We start from the raw sequence: 22,672 nt of genomic DNA, 5'->3' as shown, positions 1-22,672 counted from the left end.
GGGTTGGTTGTGACATTGGGTTTATCAGGAGGTGCGATCACCTGTTTGTCAATAAGATCTTGGATCTCATGACGCAATCTGTAACAACGGTCGGTATCATGACCGTGTTGTTGGTGATACGCACAGTATTTTGACGGGTCGTAAGAGGGGGGGAGTGGATTCGGTAATGGCTTTGGTTCCAGGGGTTTTAAATGATTTTTTCTGATCAATATTCCCAGAACTTTGGTCAGGGGCATATATAGTGGGGTAAAGGTTCTTTGGCCTCGTGGTTGGAATCTGTTGGCTTGTGTGTTGCTTCCGGACGCGCCGGAGAAGGGTGTGGCAGTCATGGGCCTTGGAGGGGGAGGGGGAGTGGTGGTGACCATACTAACTTCCGAGGCTCTCCTATTTGCAGCGCCACTCGGGCCCGCATTGTTGTTACGGTTAAACGTCCTCCTCGGTTGTTCTCTGTCATGGTCAAACAGACCTTGTTTCATTGCGTCTTCGATTTGCACCCCCATCTCATGTAAATCTGCGAAAGTAGGGAAGGGGACTACAATCATTCTCTACATCAGTTTTGGGTGGAGATTGCGCACAATCATCTGGATTTGATCTTTGTCCGTGGGCCTTAAAGTCATCATTGACGCCTTTGCCCTCCATCGGATCACAAAGTCCGAGAAAGTTTCTTTGGGCTCTTGCCTTGTCGTTTCCAGATCACGAGTTGTGATCTCGATCTGAGTGTTGTATGAATATTGTGCGACAAAGGCCTCAGCCATTTCATCCCAGTTCCTCTTCACTTCGTCTTGTAACTTTGCATACCAATGGGAGGCCACACCCGACAGGGTTCGGCCGAATAATGAGAGCTTCTGTGGTCGTGTTAGGCCCATTGGCCGCAAGACGTCTGCAAACAGTCGGATATGAACCATGGGGTCGCCGGACCCATCAAAACGGTTGATTTGTGGCATTTTGAACCTATCGGGGAGTGTTACGGCCTCCTCGGTATATCCATCTTCGATATCCGGCATAGCCTTGACCCCTTGGGATTTCTTGAAGAGCTTCTCCAGTTTGCTCAATTTCAGAGCTGTGTGATCAACCTCGACCTCGAATGGAGAGTCCGGGTGATTGGATGTATGGACTTTGGACAGTTGTGGTGGAAGCGGGGGCGGAGGTGGCCCCGTTGGAAGATTCGTGTCCTCTTGTAAATTTTGGACATGCGGCAGGGTATTCTGGGCGTTTGGTGGGGCGTTCTGAACAGTAGGTGCCTGCTCAGGTAACGGAGCCCCTGCCGGAGGAGGAATTTGATGTGAAGCAGATGCCGCGTTCTGCTGTTGCAGTCTGGTGATTAATTCGGCCTGTTGGGCCATGATCGCGGCCTGCTGTTTGGAGAACTCCGTCTGACGAGCGGCATCATCATGCATCTGTCTCATGCTCTCCTGCATCTGGCGCATTAGAGCCTCCATCCCTGATGTATTCTGTTGATCCATCTGTCTAACTGGTATGTCTATTCCTACAGCAGTAATTGAGACCTCAGTCCTATAGTCCTCTGATGAAGTAACCCACTGTTCTGACAACCTCCGTTCTGACACACTGCGCCTTTTCGGCTTCCTTCTGGTAACAGGGGGTAGGGAATGGAACACTGGCTGTCCGTCGATTAGATCCTCAGATCGATGGAGTCGACGACCTCGTGTCCAAAGTGCTTGGGGAATGCCTGCTGGGTTGGAAGCAATTGTGCTAGAACTGACCTAGCAAAAGATAAATAAAGCGAAAAGGAAATAAATAAACAGATAAACGGGCAGCATAACAGCTTAAAATAAAATGCAAGACACACAGTCAGGCATAATCAACACACAGTCAATAAGCTGAATAACATACTGTCCTCAAACACTGATTATTATCCCTGTATCACTGTTTCCCTAAAACAGAATCTGATATCCGCAGATAACTCGTTCTCAAATACTGGTTGATGCCCGCAGGCCTGATATCTATAATACTGAACTGATGCCCGCAGGCCTGATACTGACAATACCGAACTGATGCCCGCAGGCTTGATACTCAAACTCATATACTAATCTGATGCCCGCAGGCCTGATACTGACAATACTGAACTGAAGCCCGCAGGCTTGGTGCCCAAACTCATATACTGATATATGCATTCCTGTAGAGACGCACTCTAAAGCACATAACAGATAAGTGAGAGCCAAAACACCCCTATGTTGGGGTAGGGTTTCCCTGTCCTATTGTGTCAGGAGCTAGGGTTTCATTACGCACGCAGCGGTTTCAAACAACCTATAAACGGGTAAGCAACCTGTCCTAATTTGGAATGGTCACTATGGATCCGAATATGCACTAGGTCGAATGGTCAAAGAGGGTGCCCCGGTAAAACCGGGGTTTGTGTTCCCATACTGGCAGAGCCCACAACCGGTCAGCCTTATGGTCATGCCTTGACAAGACAAGCCTCCGGCAAACCGTTCAGGAATAGCAGATGGCAAACACGGTGTCCTAGGCGCACCAATGCAAATGCAATGCAAAGAAACTCACAAGTGTAGTCAAAAACAGATATCACGAGTTCGAGTCAAGTTCTCTAAATCCCCAGCAGAGTCGCCAGAAACTGTAACAAGCCCGCGGGGGGCCTCGCTACAGCTCGGACTCGACTTTGTCAGTCACGGTTCTAAGTCTGAACCAAAGAGTCCAAATCTGGCAAATCGTTTTGAGAAAACAGATTTTTGAAAGAAGTGCCAAACATGGACTGCTTTGCCAGATACAGAGTCACCACCTAAATATTTTATTTTGGGAAATTTAGGAAACCCTGACTCGGTGCCAGAAGGCCACGTGTCCGTCATCACCAAAGTTGCCTCGGCTCGGGAACTTGGGTTCGATTGGGGAAGGTCACTTCGTGAGCACCCCCGCTCGCCCGGTCATAGACCGGCCTCTACTAACCATGATATCAATTTTTGAAAAACATTGTGAGTTCTTATTCCGGTTCATTAGCCTAGGTTACTATGTGATGCGCACAGCCCCAATTAGCCCCAATCCACCGGAATGCCCCAATTAGCCTCTGTTTACACCTGTTCTTGAAATGCATGCCAAGCCCCGAAAAGTTGCTGATTCTTCGTTTTGCTGCAACAGAGAGCAGGAAAGGGGCATAGCAATGTATTTGCATGATGGCCGAGGAGTCGAAATGCACAACTCAATATAGGATGAATGCACATGAAACTACAGCTAAAACCTAACTCCATCATGGATAATCCGGAGTGTCGGTGACTGGGGAATTGAGACACATTCCGTCACTCGGAGTACGAAATGTACCTCGTTTCCCGTGCCCGGGCTAACTCCTATTCCGGACACGATGCAATATGCATGATATGTATGAAATGCAACTAATATACAATCCTAACATACACAATGCTATGAAAATGAGATGTCTCGAAATGCGTGCACGCGGACACGCGAACCGAGAAAATGCATGAATGCAATGAAAATGAGATGTCTCGAAATGCGTGCACGCGGGCACGCGAATCGAGAAAATGCATGAATGTAATGAAAATGAGACGCCTTGAAATGCGTGCACACGGGCATGCAAACCGAGGCAATGGCATACGCAATGCAATGAAAATGAGGTGCCTCGAAATGCGTGCACGCGGGCACGCAAACCGAGGCAATGGCAAAATGCTATGAAAATGTGATATGGACTTATACCAACATGAGTGAGCCTCAGCCACACTCACATAGGATGCCGGCGGATAAAAAAGAGGTGCCTCGAAATGCGTGCACACGGGCACGCAAACCGAGGCAATGGCAGAATGCGATGTAATGACATGAAAACATGATATGGGCTTATACCAACATGAGTGAGCCTCAGCCACACTCACATAGGATGCCGGTAGATAAAAAAGAGGTGCCTCGAAATGCGTGCACACGGGCACGCAAACCGAGGCAATGACGGAATGCGATGAAATGACATGGAAACATGATATGGGCTTATACCAACATGAGTGAGCCTCAACCACACTCACATAGGATGCCGGCGGATAAAAAAAAAAAAAAAAGAGGTGCCTCGAAATGCGTGCACACGGGCACGCAAACCGAGGCAATGACAGAATGCGAACTATGGCATGGGAAGTGATATGAAAACATGGTAATGGGATTTAAGCAATAAAATATGGGGGAAAACAGTCCCGAAATGAGGCGAAATGACATGAAATGCAAGGAATTGTCCCGAAACGCGAATTTAGGCACCCGGAATGGCCTATAGCTATGCCAAACATGCACAACATGGACATGCAATGCAAATACAGAAGCTAGGAAGTCCCAAAAAAGGCACTTTCACAGTTATAAACAAGGCCAAACAGCAAGCATAGGTATGGCAAAAATAGCATGCAAGAATAGGGGCCAAAAGAGGGGTAATGAAGCAAGTGATATAAGAAAAACCCAAACTGAAAATTTTCCTTCTACAACACTGAAGAGGGACCAAAAATATGAATATTTAAAGTTTATGGAAGCCTCAAAATCAGTATACAAATATGCTAAAAAATGAGCACAAGATTGGGGCTCAAAAGGTGCTATAACATGAAGTATACAAAATAATCACCAAACAGCCAAATACCCTTAATAAAACATGTAGAATGGACCAAAATAAGAACTTTTCCAGAACTGTAAAATGGCCAAAAACAAAAGTATGATAGGCTGCCATTGCATGCAAGAATGGGGAATAAAAGAGGGATATAACATGAAGTGACCTATGGAGGCCCCAAACCATGAAAGGACCTAAATGAAACATGAAGAATGGACCAAAATAAGCACCTTTTCCGAACTGTAAAATGGCCAAAAACAAAAGTATGATTGGCTGCCATTGCATGCAAGAATGGGGAAGAAAAGAGGAGTATAAAGGTAGGTATAACATGGAAGTACCAAATGGTGTTGAGCCCTTCTTCAATGTTGAAGAGGGGCTCAAAATAAGCCTAATATCAGTTTACAACATGCTCAAAAACAGATTACTCATGGGTCGAAAATAGCATGCAAGATTATGACATATAAGAGGATCAATGAAGCAAGTGTGTCATGGAGGGCTCAAACAGGTTTGGGCCCTTAATGAAAAGTGAAGATGATCTCAAAAGAGGGCCCTTTTCAGTTAGGGCCGGAACTTGAAACAAAAAGCAAGTGAGGCTTACAAATGGATCAAGAAAAAGGGTCAAAAGAGGAGAAGTATCACTTACCCTTGAAGACTCAAACTTTTGTTGCTTCTTGGACCAATTTGCAGCTTCTTTGGCCTTTGAGAAACCTTCCTTGTTGCTGGAAATGAGGTGGTGGTGGTAGAGCTTGGTGGTGTAGAAGAAATGATGCTTAAGGACTTAGAGATTTTTCAAGAAATGAGAGGTATGGAGATGGAGTTGTGTATGGAGGCTTGAAGGTGAAGTTTTCTAACCCCAACAAAGGATATATCTTGCTTGCTATATAGGCCAAAAAGGGGGTGTAAAGGTGGGGGAAAAGGAGAGTAACTTTCCCCCACAAAATATCCCCCAGATAAAGATCTTTTCCGGGGGATAAAGCCTCACAGCTGTAAAGGGAACAGTGCAAGGAGCCCGGCCGGCCTGGTACTTTTGCTGCAGGTGGTCGGCCGGCCACACCCCCTAGCCGGCCGGCTAGGGGTCAAAAAGGTCAATCAGATTTTCTGGCCAGCCACCAACTGGTGGGGTCCTCCTATCTGTGTACAACACAACCCTGTGGTTAAAAGTCCAAGAAAGTGGGTCCAAGGGGTTCAACATTAGCCCGGAAGGAGGGGGTCAAAAGGGTCAAGTTGAATTAATGGCCGGCCATGAACTTTTAGGGTCCTCTCATGTGTGTACATCACAAATATGTGGTTCAAAGTTCAAGAAAATGGGCCCAAGGTGTTCAACATTAGCCCGGAAGGAGGGGGTCAAAAGGGTCAAGTTGAATTAATGGCCGGCCATGAAATTTTAGGGTCCTCTCATGTGTGTACATCACAAATATGTGGTTCAAAGTTCAAGAAAAAAGGTCCAAGGTGTTCAACATTAGCCCGGAAGTGCGAAAAACGGGCGCCGGAGGGCGCCGGAGGATGTATAACTGGTTGCTGCAACAATTGCTGGCCTCCCACCCTTCAGTGACCTCCCCGGTGGTAAAACAGAGGTACCTGCCAAAAATGAACGAAAACCGTTGCAAAACGAATGCTCGGGGACCAAAACGCGCAGTTCGGGGTCCCGAAAATGGGCTGTTAAGAACCGAAAGTGGCATTCGGCCACGAAGTGGGCTTCTCAGCCCCCAGTGTCCCTCAAAAGGGAGAAAATGAGATGTATGCCAAAATTCAGAACAAACGGAGATGGTTAAGCGGTCCCGAACCGAGGCACACGGCCTAACGGCTCCGAAAATCGAAAACCGGACTCCGAAATGGGAAAAATGGCCTACGGCCACCAAATGTAGCCTACGGACATTGAGAGATGGTCTACTGGACCTCTCCCTCCCCTCAGGAAAAGAAACAAAGAAAACCGAGCCTGGTTCGCAAACCGAGGCAAAGTACAAAAGAGGGTTCGGAAGTCCGGAGGTAGGGCTCGCGGCCACAACTCTGAAACTTCTGAACAAGCACATTATGCAATATCACCAAGCGCTCAATCGGTGATGTCTGAGTCTTAAGGTCGGTCAAAAATGGGGTGTCTACACTTAGGTACAAAAGCGGAAGGCCATTTACATGGAAGCACCCTCTTTTGCCTAATCTGAAAATTGGCCTCCACTCACTCTCTATTTTATAATTTTGGTGGTTAATTGTTCACATAATTTAGTTTAGTCCAAAAACCTTTACATACCCTAAAACTATGTGACTTAGTTAAAATGAATATCATTTATTTTAGATTAAGAGAGTAAAGCCATATTTTCTCAAAAGATGATGATTTTTCAATGAAAAATGCATTTTATCAATCAATGGCCATAAACTCAACCTAAAATAAATAATATTCATCAAAAGTATCCAAAACATAGAATTTTGAATACAAAAAGCACTTAACTTGGATTATTAAAAAATGACAATGAAAACACAAGCACATGCTATGAAGGAATAGAGAACATACCTTGTTGCCCACTTTCAGCGTCTTTCATGCAAAACATAAAATAAATATGACCTCAATATGCAACATAGGCCCGGTTTAAGACTATTAATGATTTTATGACAAAAAGCAAATGACAAACAAAGAAAAGAGAAGTAATGATACAAACTATCTACATGATAATTCAAATCGAGCCTAGCATATGGATTCTACATGATCAAATGAACCCAAACATGTTGTTCTAATAAAAATAAAAGAAACATGGTGAAAAAGACCAAAAAAAAAAAAGAAGAAAAAAAAAAAGAAGACTAAATATGCAAGCTACATGGCATATGAGTGCACTAGAACCCTAAACATGGTTTACTATTGAAAACATAAATAATTGAGGTACTACAATAATAAAAGATGAGAGGATTACCTGTTGTTTTGAAGCAAGCTCAAGAAAAGGGAAGAAAACTTGGTTTTCTTGCTTGCAAACCTCCATCAAGCTCGAGTTCCTATTAGAGTTTGTGTTCTTCCATCCTTAGGATGTTTTTAGAAGTTCAGAGTTGCCTTGGGGTGTGTTATTTTCGGAGCTAGGGCAGAGGGAGATGAAAAGTGTGGTGTTTTGATCTCAAAAGCTTGAAAAAGGCTCCAAGTTCTTAACTCCATCAAAGAGACGAGGAGGGGCTCTATTTATAGAGCTGGGGGAAGCCTCTGGAACCCTTCTAGGGTTTCATCGCTTCCTCCTCCTCCATTCCCACCAAAATTGCACCAAAATTGAGCTACCAAAAATAACACTGCGATGCTTCATCGTGCACATGTACAAATAACGCGCATACTCAAAGCTAACGTGTGCACGTGCATTTTTCCTTGTTATACGTGCCATGCATGCATGCATAACTACGTAGTCCTATGCTATTAGGTTGCTTGCAGCACAAGTAAGCCTGAATTGCATTCTAATCAATGTTTTTGATAAAACGGGTAATTAATTTTGGAAAATATGATCAACCCAAGCACAATCGGGCATTTTAGGGTGAAGAAGTAGGTTTTTGGCTAAAAACAGGTCGAAGGGTAAAATTTTCATTCTTCCAAAAAGTTGATTTTTGGCCAAAATGGGTTTATAAAGCAACTCTAAACAACCTTTAAACATTCTAAGGATGAAATAAGTACCATTTCATCATCGGGAGGTTTGCAAGCGCCCAAGGTTTGCAACCTTTAAAATGAATATCATTTATTTTAGATTAAGAGAGTAAAGCCATATTTTCTTAAAAGATGATGATTTTTCAATGAAAATTTGATTTTTCAATGAAAAATGGATTTTATCAATCCATAGCTATAAACTCAACCTAAAATAAATAATATACATTAAAAGCATCCAAACCATATAATTTTACATACAAAGAGCTCTTAACATGGATTATTAAAAAAAAAGACAATGCAAACACAAGCATGTGCTATGGATGTGATAACCTTGTTCTGTATTATGCTAATTAACCTTAACTATGATTGTCATTATGTGTTTAGTATGATTTGAGTGTCATTTATATGATTATATGTGGTTTTGAATTTCTATCTGTTCACCGTAGGAAAATCTGTTCAACTTACTGTTATGAACTGAAAATTAAAGGACTTATCGGCTACAGAAATCGAAATTGACTACGCCATTATGATTTGCATAATTTTTAGAGCCTATGGTGAAATTTAATTGAAAATTTTTTCGGATCAAAATAATTAGATTCAAAACGATTAATTAAGCACCATTGCTTAACCTTAATCAAATTTCATTAGGCCATCCTAAATAAAGGCCTATATAGCTTCATGTTATTGTTTTGAGCTCATTTTTGCTGAGATTACACTCTAGAGACAGAGAGTGTGCCGGTTAGAGAGAGAGCGGGAGCTCAAGTTAGAGAATTGCTTAAGAAGGTTAAAGATCTTGGAGTTTAACTCAAGGATTAACTAGAATTTGGAAGATTGAAGCTCCTAGGTGAGTAATTGGGCATAGATTCATGAATTTAAGTTTGTAATTTTGTGAATTCAAGTTAGATGGTGATCAAGAACATAATTTGAGTTGAAATTGATGAATTTGGAGCTTGTATGTGCATGCATGTGCAATGAATTTATACATTCAAACATGAATCATGTTGAACAAGAAGAATTGAGCATTGAAGCATACATGCAAGTATGGTTTTGTTGAGTTTCATTAGTATAGGCATCATTCGTGCCATTTGAAATGGTATTGAGATCTATAATACACATGCATTAATGATCCATGAAGTCATGGGGTTTGTAAGAAGTTGAATTTATGTGTTTTGAAACCCATGAAGAGAACTCAAAATGATTTTGGAAGAAGGGCTATGAATTTGAACAATTTGGTCTCATGTTCTTATATTCTCATGTTATATAATGTGTTTCCATGTTTTGAACCAAAATCATGAGTTTAGAGCCTTTGAATGTCAAGTTTGAGCTTCAAGAACAATTTTGGAAATTCCAGAATTTTGCATGTCTGCTCGAGCGGTGAAAGTGTCGCTCAATTGTGAAATGTTAGTTCCCAGAACTTTTGCAGACATTGACGTCCGCTCGAGTGGGGAGAGTCACGCTCGAGCATCAGTCACATGTTTCGACTCTCACTTCGAGCGTCCGAAGTCACGCTCGAGCGTAATTACGAGGTAACCTGTACTTTTGCAGACGAAAGTGGTCCGCTCGAGCAGCAGAAACCACGCTCGAGCGGGGAGCCCTGTTTCAGAAATTTTGTAAAGATGATTTTATGTTTTGTTTCCATTCTCTTTCACTCCTAAGCACTCTTAGGCATACATTGAGCATTGTAAATGGAATAAGAAGATAAGAAAGAGGCCTAAGAGGAATGTGTGAGTTAAGAATGCATTGAATCGTTTGTGACCCGATATATGTTATGTATTTGTAGGGTCAAGAACAAGGACGAATCCACCGGCAGAACACTGTGAGTAATATCTTAGTAAAGATATTTTAAGTATGTTATTTGCCCAATTGGTTACTCCTATTTGAATTTCATAAGTCTGTTAATTTGAATTATGGACAAATATTCGTTATGCCAAGAGATTGGGCCAAAGGCCGTCGGATATGAATAAATGGGCCAAAGGCCGTCAGATATGAATAAATGGGCCAAAGGCCGTCGGACATGAATGACTGGGCCAAAGGCTATGGGACATGAATGATTGGGCCAAAGGCCGTTAGACACGAGTGATTGGGCCAAAGGCCGTCGGACATGAATGATTGGGCCAAAGGCCGTTTGCTATGAATGATTGGGCCAAAGGCCGTTGGACACGAATAGTTGTGCCGAAGGCCGTTGGATATGGATGAATTGGGCCTGAGGCCGTTTGATACGTCGTGATCTGTAGTCACTTGATACACTAAATAGAAACATGAATTGGGCCCAAGGCCGTATGATGTATTTATTACAAATTCCGTTCATGTATCGTCTTTATTTGATATTATTCACTAGGCTTTCGCACACTCTCATTCATGTGTCTGTAGGTGAGCCAAGAGATGTCCAAACCCAGCCTCAGTGAAGTATGTGAGAAGCAGTCAGAGTTTTGAGGAGTCAACCCTTACGTCTCACGCATGAGACTCGTTTTCGCCCTTTTGTCCTTTTTGTTATATTTTTGTTATGTTGGCGAAAACGATGAATCACTTTTGTATATAAGTTTTGTTTGGCTGACTGTATAACTGAAAGTTCCGGGTTAAAGATTAACTTTATGAATATGTGTGAGTTATTATAAAATGTTTGTGAAACGATTTTGCTATATCATGTGAGCACAGCTCTATGGACAAAAGTTTTAAATTTTCTTCCAATTTGGCCCCTTAACTCTGTTCAAATTTGTTCTATTTGGTTTGAGGCCATAGGTAATCTCTTGATTACTGGTCGGTTATGACCTCAATCCATGGGGGGGGTTCAGGTCATGACAATGGAGGAATGGAGGACATACCTTGCCGCCTACTTTCAGCGTCTTTCATGCAAAACATAAAATAAATGTGACCTAAATATGCAACTAGCTATACAAAACATGAACCTAGGCCTGATTTAAGGCTACTAATGATGTTTATACACAAAACGCAAATAACAAACAAAGCAAAGTGAAGCAATGATACAAACTATCTACATGATGATTCAAACTGACGCTAACACATGGATTCTACATGATTAAATGAACCTAAACATGATGTTCTAATAAAAATAAAAGAAATAAGGCGAAAAGCACAAAAAAAGAAGACTAAATAAGAAAGCTACATGGCATATGAGTGCTCTAGAGCCCTAAACTTGGTTTCAACGTTCTTATTGGAACAATAGGGACACGGTTTGTGGATGTAGGATTGTGCAAGGCTCCCCTAATCAATGGAAGCACGGTTTAATACATTATGCGGCTGTAAAATGGGGAATCACTAAAATTTGAAAGCATGGAAGCAAGTTGTTGGCTGCTGGGAGTGCCGATGGTGTCAAGAAATGTGTTTTATTTCCTATATATTTAATTGTCTATAGGTTGTGTTTATTAGTGTATTTGGGTGCCTACCCTTGCGGGATGTGCAAGGGATGTTTTGTTCTCCGGGGTGACCATTTATGCTGTGATAGTGTTCTCGGTTCTTATGCTGGGTTCCAAGAATACATCTCTTTATGGTGCTGGTTGCTGCCGTTGGTTTATTGTAAAATTGTTTGTGAGATGTTTAGTTTGTTAGTTGTTTGGTATTTGTTTATGGCCTTTAGTGTCTTTGGTTAGGTCTATTGTTGCTCATTTTTATTTTTATTTTTCCTGATGTATAGTTGTGGGTAGGGCCTAGGGCAGGCCCCTTGTATTTTGTGTTAGCTTTTTGTTTTTATTTATGACTTACTTACCAAAAAAAAAAAAACTTGGTTTCAATCCCTAAACTTGGTTTGCAATTGAAAACATAAATAAAAGAGTTACTGAAATAGTAAAAGATGAGAGGATTACCTACTGTTCTAATGCAGGCTCAAGAAAAGGCAAGAAAACTTTATTTTCTTGCTTGCAAACGTCCATCAAGCTCGGGTTCCAATTAGAGTTCTTGTTCTTCAAGCCTTAGTGTCATGCCCCAAACCCGCCCCTAAAAGTTTGGGCATGATCTAATCAAAAACGGACATTTAACTTGGTATACATAACGTACGGGGCCTTAACGGAAGCATTAAATATCATAAAACAATAGAAACAAACTCCATTGAGCTGCCACTACTATGCCAGGATCATAAACATCATAACAGGCAAATAAAATCCAAAACATACACCTGAACATCGGTTATATACAAATACATGTACAGGCCCAGCCCTATGATTGGGCGTATAACAAAAAAACATTGTGGAAGAAAGTGTTATACACATTTCAACCTTAGGCCAATAATTAGAGTGCAATGCCAAAAGTTCACCAAAACCTCGCAAAAATATGAGTGGTTTCCTTTGGGGCCTAGACACACAAAGGTTGAAAAAAGGGGACGAGTGTCATGGCTTAGGACTGACCACTTGGTTGGTTACCTACAGAAACAGACATAACATAGGGTGAGCCAGGCTCAGTGAAAAGTAATACTTTTATAATTTGATGTTCAACTTAAATCAATAGACAAATCAATGCGTACGTAAATGCAGAGATTACATGTTTAATCTGATTCTGTATTAATTTCAGAACGGCCTTGGGCCCAATCTTGAAACATAATGGCTTTAAGCCCTTGAACGGAGCGGCAATAAGCCCTTGAACATATTGGCATTAAGCCCTTAAACATGTTGGCATTGAGCCCTTGAACATATTGGCATTAAGCCCTTGAACATATTGGCATTGAGCCCTTGAGGATATTGGCATTGAACCTTTGAGTATATTAGCATTAAGCCCTTGAACATGCATGTATGAATCCAAGAGGTGTCTCACACGAACTCTAGAGGTGACTCACATCGTAGCACTTAGTTCCGTGTAGCACTTTGTTTCATACCATAACAACTTAAACAGAATGGCCATAGGCCAGAATTCCATAGTCATATGAAAGTGGTTTTCATTAGTTATTCTCATTCTTTGAATCATTCACATAGTTACATAATTAATAGAGTTAACAAAATGCTAATGGCAAACATTAGCTGTAGTAAGCGTACTACTACTCACAGTGTTGTGACGACGTGTTAGTTCCTCTCGGAGTGTGTCCTGCACACGTTCATAACTTGCAAATTAGTTCCTTCTCTTTGTTGAATCATTTCTGGATTAATTTCACTTCAAATGAATTTTACACACATTAAAAGGCATGAAATACAAATTCTAAAAATATCCGAGGGTCCAGCACGCAAAACGGAGCAAACTGTTTTTCTTAGCATGGGCCGCACGTGCGGCTGTGAGCCCTGCGCGTGCTGCAATGAGCCCTGCATGTGCTGCAGTGATGCCTCGCATGTGCTGCAGTGATTCCCCACACGTGCTTTTTAGACAGTAGCGGAAGTGCCAAAATTCCTCACTTCCCGCACGTGTGGCCATGACTCCTGCACGTGCGGCTGGGGTTCCCGCACGTGAGCCATGACCCCTGCACTTGCAGTGATCTGCCTCAATTTCCAGTCCGAATTTCCCATAAAACCCAACTTTTGGTAAGCTTGTATATGGCGCAAAATAGGTTCTTGAATTGATGAAGTAAGGTTTAAAAACACATGTACACAAACATTACCACATACCAATCTTAGTATAACTTGAATCTTTAACCTCTAAAGCTCATGAACATAACCCAATTCCATATTATACTCCTCCATATACACACTTAGATATGGACATGCTTAGCCAAGAAGAGATGAAATGAAATTCCTTTACATGGTTCACATTAACACAACAACAACATAAAGAAAGACATTATTCAATTCTTTAGGTGCCATAAACACACACACAAGCCTTAAATTGCATGAATACTCAAGGAATTCCTCATCCATAAGCAAGAAAGAAGTTAATTAAAGTAACCTCCATACCTTGAGCTTTACAATCCCTAACACTCTCTCTTAATTCTTCAATCTCTTCGTTGTAGAACTTCCTCCTTTCCCTAATTCCCTTTTCCTAGCAACTTTCTCAGGATATTTTTTTATGAGATGAAGTCCCAAGTCAATGGTTAAAGAGCATGGATATTTACATATATAAAAGGAAAGTGAATAAGACGAAATCCAATCAGTTTAATCATTCCTAATCAAAATTTCACAGAAAATCTTGTTAAGATCTAAAAATCATGCTGACTTCAAATGTAAAATCAATTTACAGTAATTAAGCCTCTAAGGCTTTCAATTTCTAGTTCAAACATTATAATTGTAACAGATGTTTTCCTTATTAGACAGATAAGCATCCATAATCATAGGATTCACTTAAATAATCTCAGATTCTTATAGAATTTCACAGTAAACATTTGAAAGCACAAAATAGGGACGGAAAATATATCAGAATTGTATGTGAGGGTCAAGTTATTACACTTAGGATGTTTTTAGAAGTTCAGAGTTGCCTTGGGGTGTGTTATTTTCAGATCTAGGGCAGAGGAAGAGGAGAGATGCAGTGTTTTGATCTCAAAAGCTTGAAAAAGACTCCTAGTTCTTAACTTTGTCAAAGAGAGGGGGAGGGGCTCTATTTATAGAGCTGGGGAAAGCCTCTAGAACCCTTCTAGGGTTTCATCACTTTCCCCTCCGCCATTCCCACCAAAAATTGCACAAAAATTGAGTTACCAAAAATAACTCTACAATGCTTCATTGTGGGCGCGTACAAACCAAGCACGCACGTGCAAGGATTGTGCGCGCGTACAAACAACATGTGCACTCGCATCTAATGTGTGTACGCGCATTTTTCCTTTGTGTACGTGCTATGCATGCATGCACAAGTACGTGGTACTATGCTCTTGGTTTGCTTGTGGGACAAGTAAGCTTAAATTGCATTTTGATCAATGTGTTTGATAAAATGGGTAATTAATTTTGGAAAATACAATCAATCCAAGCACAATTAGGCTTTCTAAGGTCAAGAAGTTGGTTTTTGGCTAAAAACGGGTCCAAGAGTAAAATAGTCATTTTTACAAAAAGTTAATTTTTGGCCAAAACGGGTTTATACAACAACTCTAAACAACCTTTAAACATTCTAAAGATGAAGTAAGTACCATTTCGTCATTAGGCGGTTTGCAAGTCCCCGAAATCTTAGGGTCAGTCGAAATGGGATGTCTATAGGGTACAAAACAATATATATATAATCTTTTTATGTGAGTGTATAATGTGTAGCTAAACATGATATTATGTTTTTACTTATAAAATGAAAGTGAAAAAAGGGTCACACGTTTAAATGAATATTAATTACAAATTCAATTGGTTTGATTTGTTAGCATAGTGGGGTGTTCAATGGGTCACTCCAGAATCTGTTGAAGGTCTGCTTCAGTGGTGGTTAGGATTTAAATTTCAAAAGTTGGAAAGGAAAATATGGTAAGTGCTACCTCTGGCAGTGTTGTGGTCTGTTTGGAGAGCCAGGAATGATTGTAAATTCAATGGTGTTCAAGTCTAGTTGGAGTTATTAGAATTAAGATTGCTCTTTGGCTAAAGTATAATTGTAAGGAGGTAAGTAATTCTATTCATAAGCTGGTTCACAAGCTTTAGTCCAGTAGAAGCAAAGTCTGAGGCATCTCTATGGTTAAACCTTCTTCGTTTTGTTTGATTCTTGTTTTCTTGGCTTGTTGCTATTGTCTTGTGGGGCTGTAGCCAAGATTGGTTGATAACTCTTCAACATAGCTTCTGGCAGGTGCTGCAAATGATAGGGTGTTCCTATTTATGCCAACCTAGTTGGGATGAATGGGTTAGTCTATAGTCTTATAGCACCTCCATGTACATTTTATTTTCTTACGTTGTATTTGGTTGAGAGATTTGAGAAGAGATTTAGAAATGGAAAGGGAAAAAATGTATGAAACTAGGTGAAATGTAGGTATATTTTATTCATATATCGCCTACCTTTTTCTTTTTTTTTTTCCAAATCCCTTCTCAAATCTCTCAACCAAACACAACATTAAGGTTCTTGTACTTTATTGATGTATGATGTAAGGCTTTGCCTTTCAACCTTATTAATAAAATGCTTTGTTTTGTTGATAAAAAAAGAAAAAAGAGAATAGATTATTGAGGTAGTTTTGAGGATGATAGTTGACGATTATGGCATTTGTCTCAATTTCTCTACCTATATTTACTTGGAAATTAACTAATGAAATAAGGGGAACATAACATTTTATTGTTGCAGTAAACAGAATTAACTGATAAGGGTGTCAGTGTGATTTCAGATAATAAAAGAGAACTCAATGTGATTTCAAATGAATAAAGGGATGTCTGTATAATTTACCAAATTATTTATAAACAGAAGTGAAGAAAAAAGTTCCCTAGAATTTGAAAACTTGGGTTTTAAATTCTTAATAATTTTTAGTTTTTTTATTCAATTTTTTTAATATGTAGTCCTGTAGACCCCACTTTAACATGGAATAAATTATTTTCATAAACAAAGAGCACTTTATTCCTTTGATTATACCTGGGAAGCACTTCCATGAACAAATTCGGTGCGTTCAATCATGGAGATGGAGAGTACAAGGTATCAATTATTCCTTTGATTATACCTGGGAAGCACTTCCATGAACAAATTCTGTGCGTTCAATCATGGAGATGGAGAGTACAAGGTATCAAATACTTGATTTTGTCCATTTTCGTTTGTATCCTTGTTCCGCTAGATTTAGTGGCGCTTAGAGAATGGGGTGCCTGCTGCTGTAGTGCTCTATGGGAGGGTCTTGGGTCTATTTTTATTATAGATTTGGGTTCTTGTAAGTTAGTAAATTGAAATTGAGAGAGTTTGGACTTGATAAATTTATTGGGGACCAATCTCAGTGATTTAAAGCGTGCACTTTTTAAGATATTTTGAGTTGAATATTAAAAATAAAAAAAATATAAATATAAATAAAAAAATAAAGATGATCAAACATGGTAACTATATCTTTGAATCAGATTTATATTATTGAAAATTGATAATTATTATTCTTGAAATTGTATTTTTCGTTCATTTTTTAAAATAATTTTGATTGAAACATATAGCTAACAATATCCGATCATTTTGATTTTTACATGAATATTCTAATCAGGGAGTTCTAAAAAATGAATGGTGCGGATTACTGAGGTCAATTCCAAAATGGACAAACCAAGTTCAAACGCTCTCTCAAGTTGGACAATCCAAACCCTTTCATTATCTAAATAATTTATTTTGTATAGTTCGACGAGACAATCATTTAAATTAAAAACCAAGTTGAACAAATATTCGTAGTCATATTATCCAATCATATTTATCTTTAAAACAATTGACAATTTTTTTTCCAACATCATACTTATGTCTCAATTGACTCGAAAGGGACTGAGATTTGTATGGACCAATGTTTGCGAGCAACCTTTTCGGGAGCTTAACGAGGGGTTAACTTCAACACAAGTATTGAAATGATTGGGCTAATACTGTTTATTATGATGCATCTTGAGACAATTTTTTTTTTTTTATTATTATCTTTATCTTGAAACATCTTTGGTTACACGGGGGTCCGAAGTGAATAGTGATTATGAGAGTAATTAGAAAGGTAAAACTATGTTAATGAGCTAACAAATCTGGGTTAATAGGAGAATGAGTAAATGGTGAGGATGAAGCAAGTGGTTCAAGAAGAAAGAAATGGCAGTGCGAAAATGGGCAGCATATCCCTAAATCCTAAAAAGTTCTTTTTTGACCTTGGAAAATGGGTCCTATTCATAGGTTTTTCTTTGGTACCAAAGAATACCAAGTGGCCAAATAAGGTGATGACTCGTGTTCCTGAGGATCACATGGAATATTTTCTCCTGTACCACCAGGCTGAGGTAACCATGTGTCCCTTTGCATGTACCATATACTATCTATTTGGCACAAATGCTTCAGCATGTGCCACTGTATTATCTGTTTGGTACATACCTCAACAACTTTTATTTTGAACCTCATCAAGTGCACTTGCAGCAGTAATACTTGCTGCTGCACCTTCCTTCTTAGTTTGGTTTGGCTAAGACATGCATTCTTAGGATTTCATTCACTGCTATCAGCCATGTTTGTGTTTACCTCGGTGACTCCTCCACTTTTAGCCACCTAAACAAAAACTCAATAGCTTCTTAGGACGCGAGCCATAACAAGTTGTGTCTCGTACCAAGCCCAAGGAGGCTTCATTGGTCATGTCTGCGCAACCAAGGCAAGCTCATGACCTGGGTAAATGGAAATGGTGTCCTTTGCTTTCAGGCTACCCTACTCCCATCTTCGCGGGGTCGCTGCGGTGTACTAGAACAAGGGAGGATCTCAATCTAGACAAGAATAAGGCTCATGAAGAGTTTACCCCTATCTAGCCGAGACTCTAGGATAAGCATTGAGCCTGAGTCCAATGAAGTGAGCCTTCTAGGTGATCATGTCACTGTGGGTTATAAAAGTGAAGTACCCTCGTGGGTCTGAGAAAAATTCTTTCTTGTGCGTTTAAGTACTATTTGCTATCTGTGAGAGATAAAGTTTACTGACTTGATCGTCGGAGTGCCCCAGATGGACGAACCACCGCGGAATTCTCATCTTCTTGTTGGCAAGTAGTTGGCTCATTCTATTCTACCGGTACTCTCCAGCCGAGTTTCCATTTTGGTTGTGTGGTCGGAAATCAACACTCATATATAGTCATAAACATTTCAAAAAAATTGTAATTATTTTTTAAAAAATAAAACTAATTCATAATTTTTTATATTATAAATTATTAAATCTAGACCAGTGACCTATGATTTTGGACAAGACCCTCCAATCTAAATCACTACTGGAGGAAGCCCTCCCCCAGAAACAAATGTAAAACGCTAATGGGAAGAATATAGTCATCATGTGCAAAGTGGGAATAAAAATGTTGAAAATAAGAAATGAAGGGTTTTCCTCTTTGGAACAAATTCTTTTCTAGAAAATTGTACTTTCTTTCTCTATTTATATTATGGACGCATAATTTATTTAATAATAATCATACATAATTTTTTGTATAATATTTTTTAGGGCAAATTACACAAATAGTCCCTATACTTTAGGGCTTGTGTCATTTCGTCCCTGACTTTTCAATTGTGACACATTTGACCCTGAAGTTTGAATATTGTTCCAAATAAGGACAATTGAAGATAACATTAAATCTTTCAAGGGTAAAATTGTCAATTTGATAAAATATAAACCAATTTGACAAAAATAAATGCCAAACAAATATTTTTGAATTTTAAAAAATTATTTTTACCTATTAAAAATAAAACTATGTAAAATTGATAAATCTTTTAGACATTTATTTATTTTTTTTTACCAAATTAATTTTTATTATGTGTTTGGATGATAATCATGTAAAATTAATTTTAAAAAATTAATCATGTAATTTTTATTAATTTTACATAATTTTATCATTGGTGGATAAAATAATTTTTAAAAAATTAAAAATATTTTTTTGACATTTATTTTAGTCAAATTGGTTTATATTTTATCAAATTGACAATTTTATCCTTAAAAAATCTAATGATATTTTCAATTGTCCTTATTTGAAACAAGATTCAAAATTCATGGTCAAATGTGTCACAATTGAAAAGTTAGGGATCAAAATGACACAAGCCCTAAACTACAGGGACTATTAGTGTAATTAACCCTATTTTTTACCATCTAATCACAATATAAATATAAATATTTCTCATTGTGAGTAAGCGACTATAAGAAATGTTGTAGAAAAATGCGGAACTATAACATGACTCTTCTTTCAATTATTTATTTATCATGTAACGTGTCACACTAATTCAATAATAAACACAAATAATAAATCCCACTAAATCAATACAATATTAATATATGAAATATGAAACAGTAACTATATCTTCATTACAGGCTCTTTCTCAAAAGAATGAAATTAATCCAACATAGCCAATTTGGTTACCCCACAAAAATGTAAGTTGAGCGATTCTACAATTCCTTCATGTCCAAATTTCATAATGGTTTTGATTTATCTTTAATTGTTATCTTAATTTGAGAGTGGGTAATTACAAGTCTTGTGAAATTGAAACAACTTAAAACTCAATAAACTTTACTTTCTCAATACAACTTAAATTTGTTTTTTTTCAATTTCTTTCAAATTTTGAATTGCAAATATAAAGTTCAGGAATTTCAAATTTTGTTTTGCGCAAAGCCAACAAATATTTATACTATATAACAGGTAAAAGAGATTTTTCTTTTTGAAAGCTTGTATGGTCTTCAAAACATTAATATAAATTTCTTAATTTTTAAAAGTTTTGAATGGTAAGAAATACACATGACATATAAATACTGCCTCATTTAACCATATTTATAATTTTGAAATTTAATTTTTTTTGCCTACAAAATCGACAAAAAAAAAAAAAAAAAATAGTCATATCTAACCCATCATCATATCTAATCCATATCTCATTTAAAATCCCAAAAAATTTAAATATAAATTTAGTCTTAAATAATTTAAAATTTTAAACCAACTAGGCCTAACCTAATTGGATATCATAACTTTCCTAAGGGTTTAATCCATAAGGGGAGGTCATGGTTCAACTCTCCTTAGCAGACTTGAATTAAAGGAACAAACACTTGGTACTTTGTAATGGTTGGAAGGAAACTCTCATATGTGATAATCTAACAACTAATAACTGATTTTCGCTGATGAAAAAAAAAAAAAAAGGTAATTTAAAATTTTAAAAATATCCATTTCCAAATATTAATCAATATTTTTAGTTTTTATTTTTCAAAACTAAAAAATACATATGGCATCTAAATATCTAATTTATTTATTTATTTATTTTGAAATATTAGGGAGAGATCCTTTTACATGATTGTGCAAGAGTTTGAGAACACCAAAATTTCGGCTGATAATTAAGCCCTAGGACTTGAAATTTTGAAAGGGTAAAAACAAATTGTGATATATACGGTCCCAAATAGCCTTATAACCATAGAAATCCAAAAAAAATTCTATAAATGTTTCATAAGCCGCCTCTCTCTCTCTCTCTCTGTGATTGACAATGTATCCTGCATCTCTCTCTGATCAACAATCACACATCGGTGTACACCAGCAACTCAACATCCATCTCTTTGTCATTGTAGTTCTCAAGACTTGAATTAGTCATTTTCGTTCGTATAAATTTGAACTGTGTCATTTCTGTTTGTAACTACTGTCCAGATCTGACGCTTTTCTTGATGCCATTATATTCAAGACCAACAATCTCTAATTCTAATACAATTGCAAGTGAAATCAAGTTCTTTATTCAAATTTATATGTATTTAATTTTTGTGATTTTAAATATAAAATTATACAATAGTGTACCTAGGGAAGACAAGGCATAGTTATGACCATAGTTTAGTACACGCTTTATGCTGACTAATGATAATTCACGCCCGTGATTTGAATGTATGAATATTCTTAAAGATGCTATTAGGGCTTGTACCCACAACACATCTTTGTTATCATAATTGTGATTTTCCATGAAGTTGATCAATAAACCCGAGATATGAGATTCGTAGTGAATTCAATAACCCTAAGACCCTCACTCATTTCCATATTTAACCCTAATTTTACTTTACTTTTGTTTATTTTTGGTTTTTAAATTAATTTAGTTATCATTATATGAACAACTAATTTGGGAGTTAATCTGAAATTAATGTACACTTAGTCTATTTGTCGTTGTCGGAACGATGCCTCATCTTAACTGCTATTCTAAGGAGTAATTGTTTCTACTTGACTTTTAAATACTATTTTTGGTGTAAAAAATGACCCATCAATAAAGCCTTGTTCTTTATGGTGACAAATTTTTGGTCCGTCTCTACAAATGCCTTTCATTTTCGCTTTGGCCTGACAAGTCCAACCAATTAAGATGTCTACTTCTTGGCATGCTTAATCCTAATGTATTTGCCCCATTGCAATATTTTTCAATGGTTATCAACAACAAAAACACAATACATTTCTAAAACATACGTTGCGATATTAAAACATGAAATTATGAGATGTCAATAAAATATATAACGATTCCGGTTTAAACCCGACCCTTGTCATGTTATTGGATCCAAGATCATATACTCTTATTCGTTGCCTATGCTCCTTTTTGTCATGTTGTTGTTGAGTGGGAGTTGTTGGTTGTATTTGAAACAAGTTGGGAGTTAGTTTTTCAAAATATTTGTCGTCTAGTTTTTTTCTTGTTCACTAGAGCGGTGTTTTAGTTGTTCGAGAGGTCTTTTGGATCTCCCAGTATTTTTGCAGGTCTGCAAAATGTAACGCCCCAAAATAAATAACAATAACCCAACTCATAACATTACTTACAAATGATCAACAACATCATATCTTCTATTCCATTCATAACTTTGATGAACACAAAAGATGACATATGCAGTATACATTCACAATTCCTTGATTCTGAATCTATAGCATGTGGCATGGATACATGAATAAAAGTAAAAGTAAAACCAAATAATTATATGCCTTAATGGCTACTACTTTCCAAGTCGATACTTGGATACAACAAATGAGTTTAACTCAATACAAGTAAATCTCGTGGCTTAAACAAAAATAATTACATTAGTAAGCAAAAATGAAGCCCTCAGCTTAAAGTCCTCCCAAGCTATGTCCT

At 38.2% G+C, this 22,672-nt stretch overlaps 1 protein-coding gene across 1 annotated transcript in view; it reads left to right on the top strand.

The window, feature by feature from the left end:
- The window catches only part of LOC145823830 (uncharacterized), a 31,854-nt gene extending 10,574 nt beyond the window's left edge, over positions 1-21,280 (top strand). Inside the window, exon 5 of the mRNA XM_082923356.1 lies at positions 21,232-21,280. Within this exon, the coding sequence (XP_082779482.1) occupies positions 21,232-21,280 (49 nt within the window). The remainder of the gene's footprint in view (positions 1-21,231) is intronic.
- The last annotated feature ends 1,392 nt before the right edge of the window (positions 21,281-22,672 follow it).

The sequence above is a fragment of the Camellia sinensis genome, chromosome 4 (assembly GCF_055761805.1).
Source record: "Camellia sinensis isolate YWXY chromosome 4, ASM5576180v1, whole genome shotgun sequence".
In the NCBI taxonomy this organism is placed as follows: Eukaryota; Viridiplantae; Streptophyta; class Magnoliopsida; order Ericales; family Theaceae; genus Camellia; species Camellia sinensis.
Note: the sequence above shows the minus strand (reverse complement) of the source record. Positions and strands in the feature narration are given on the sequence as shown.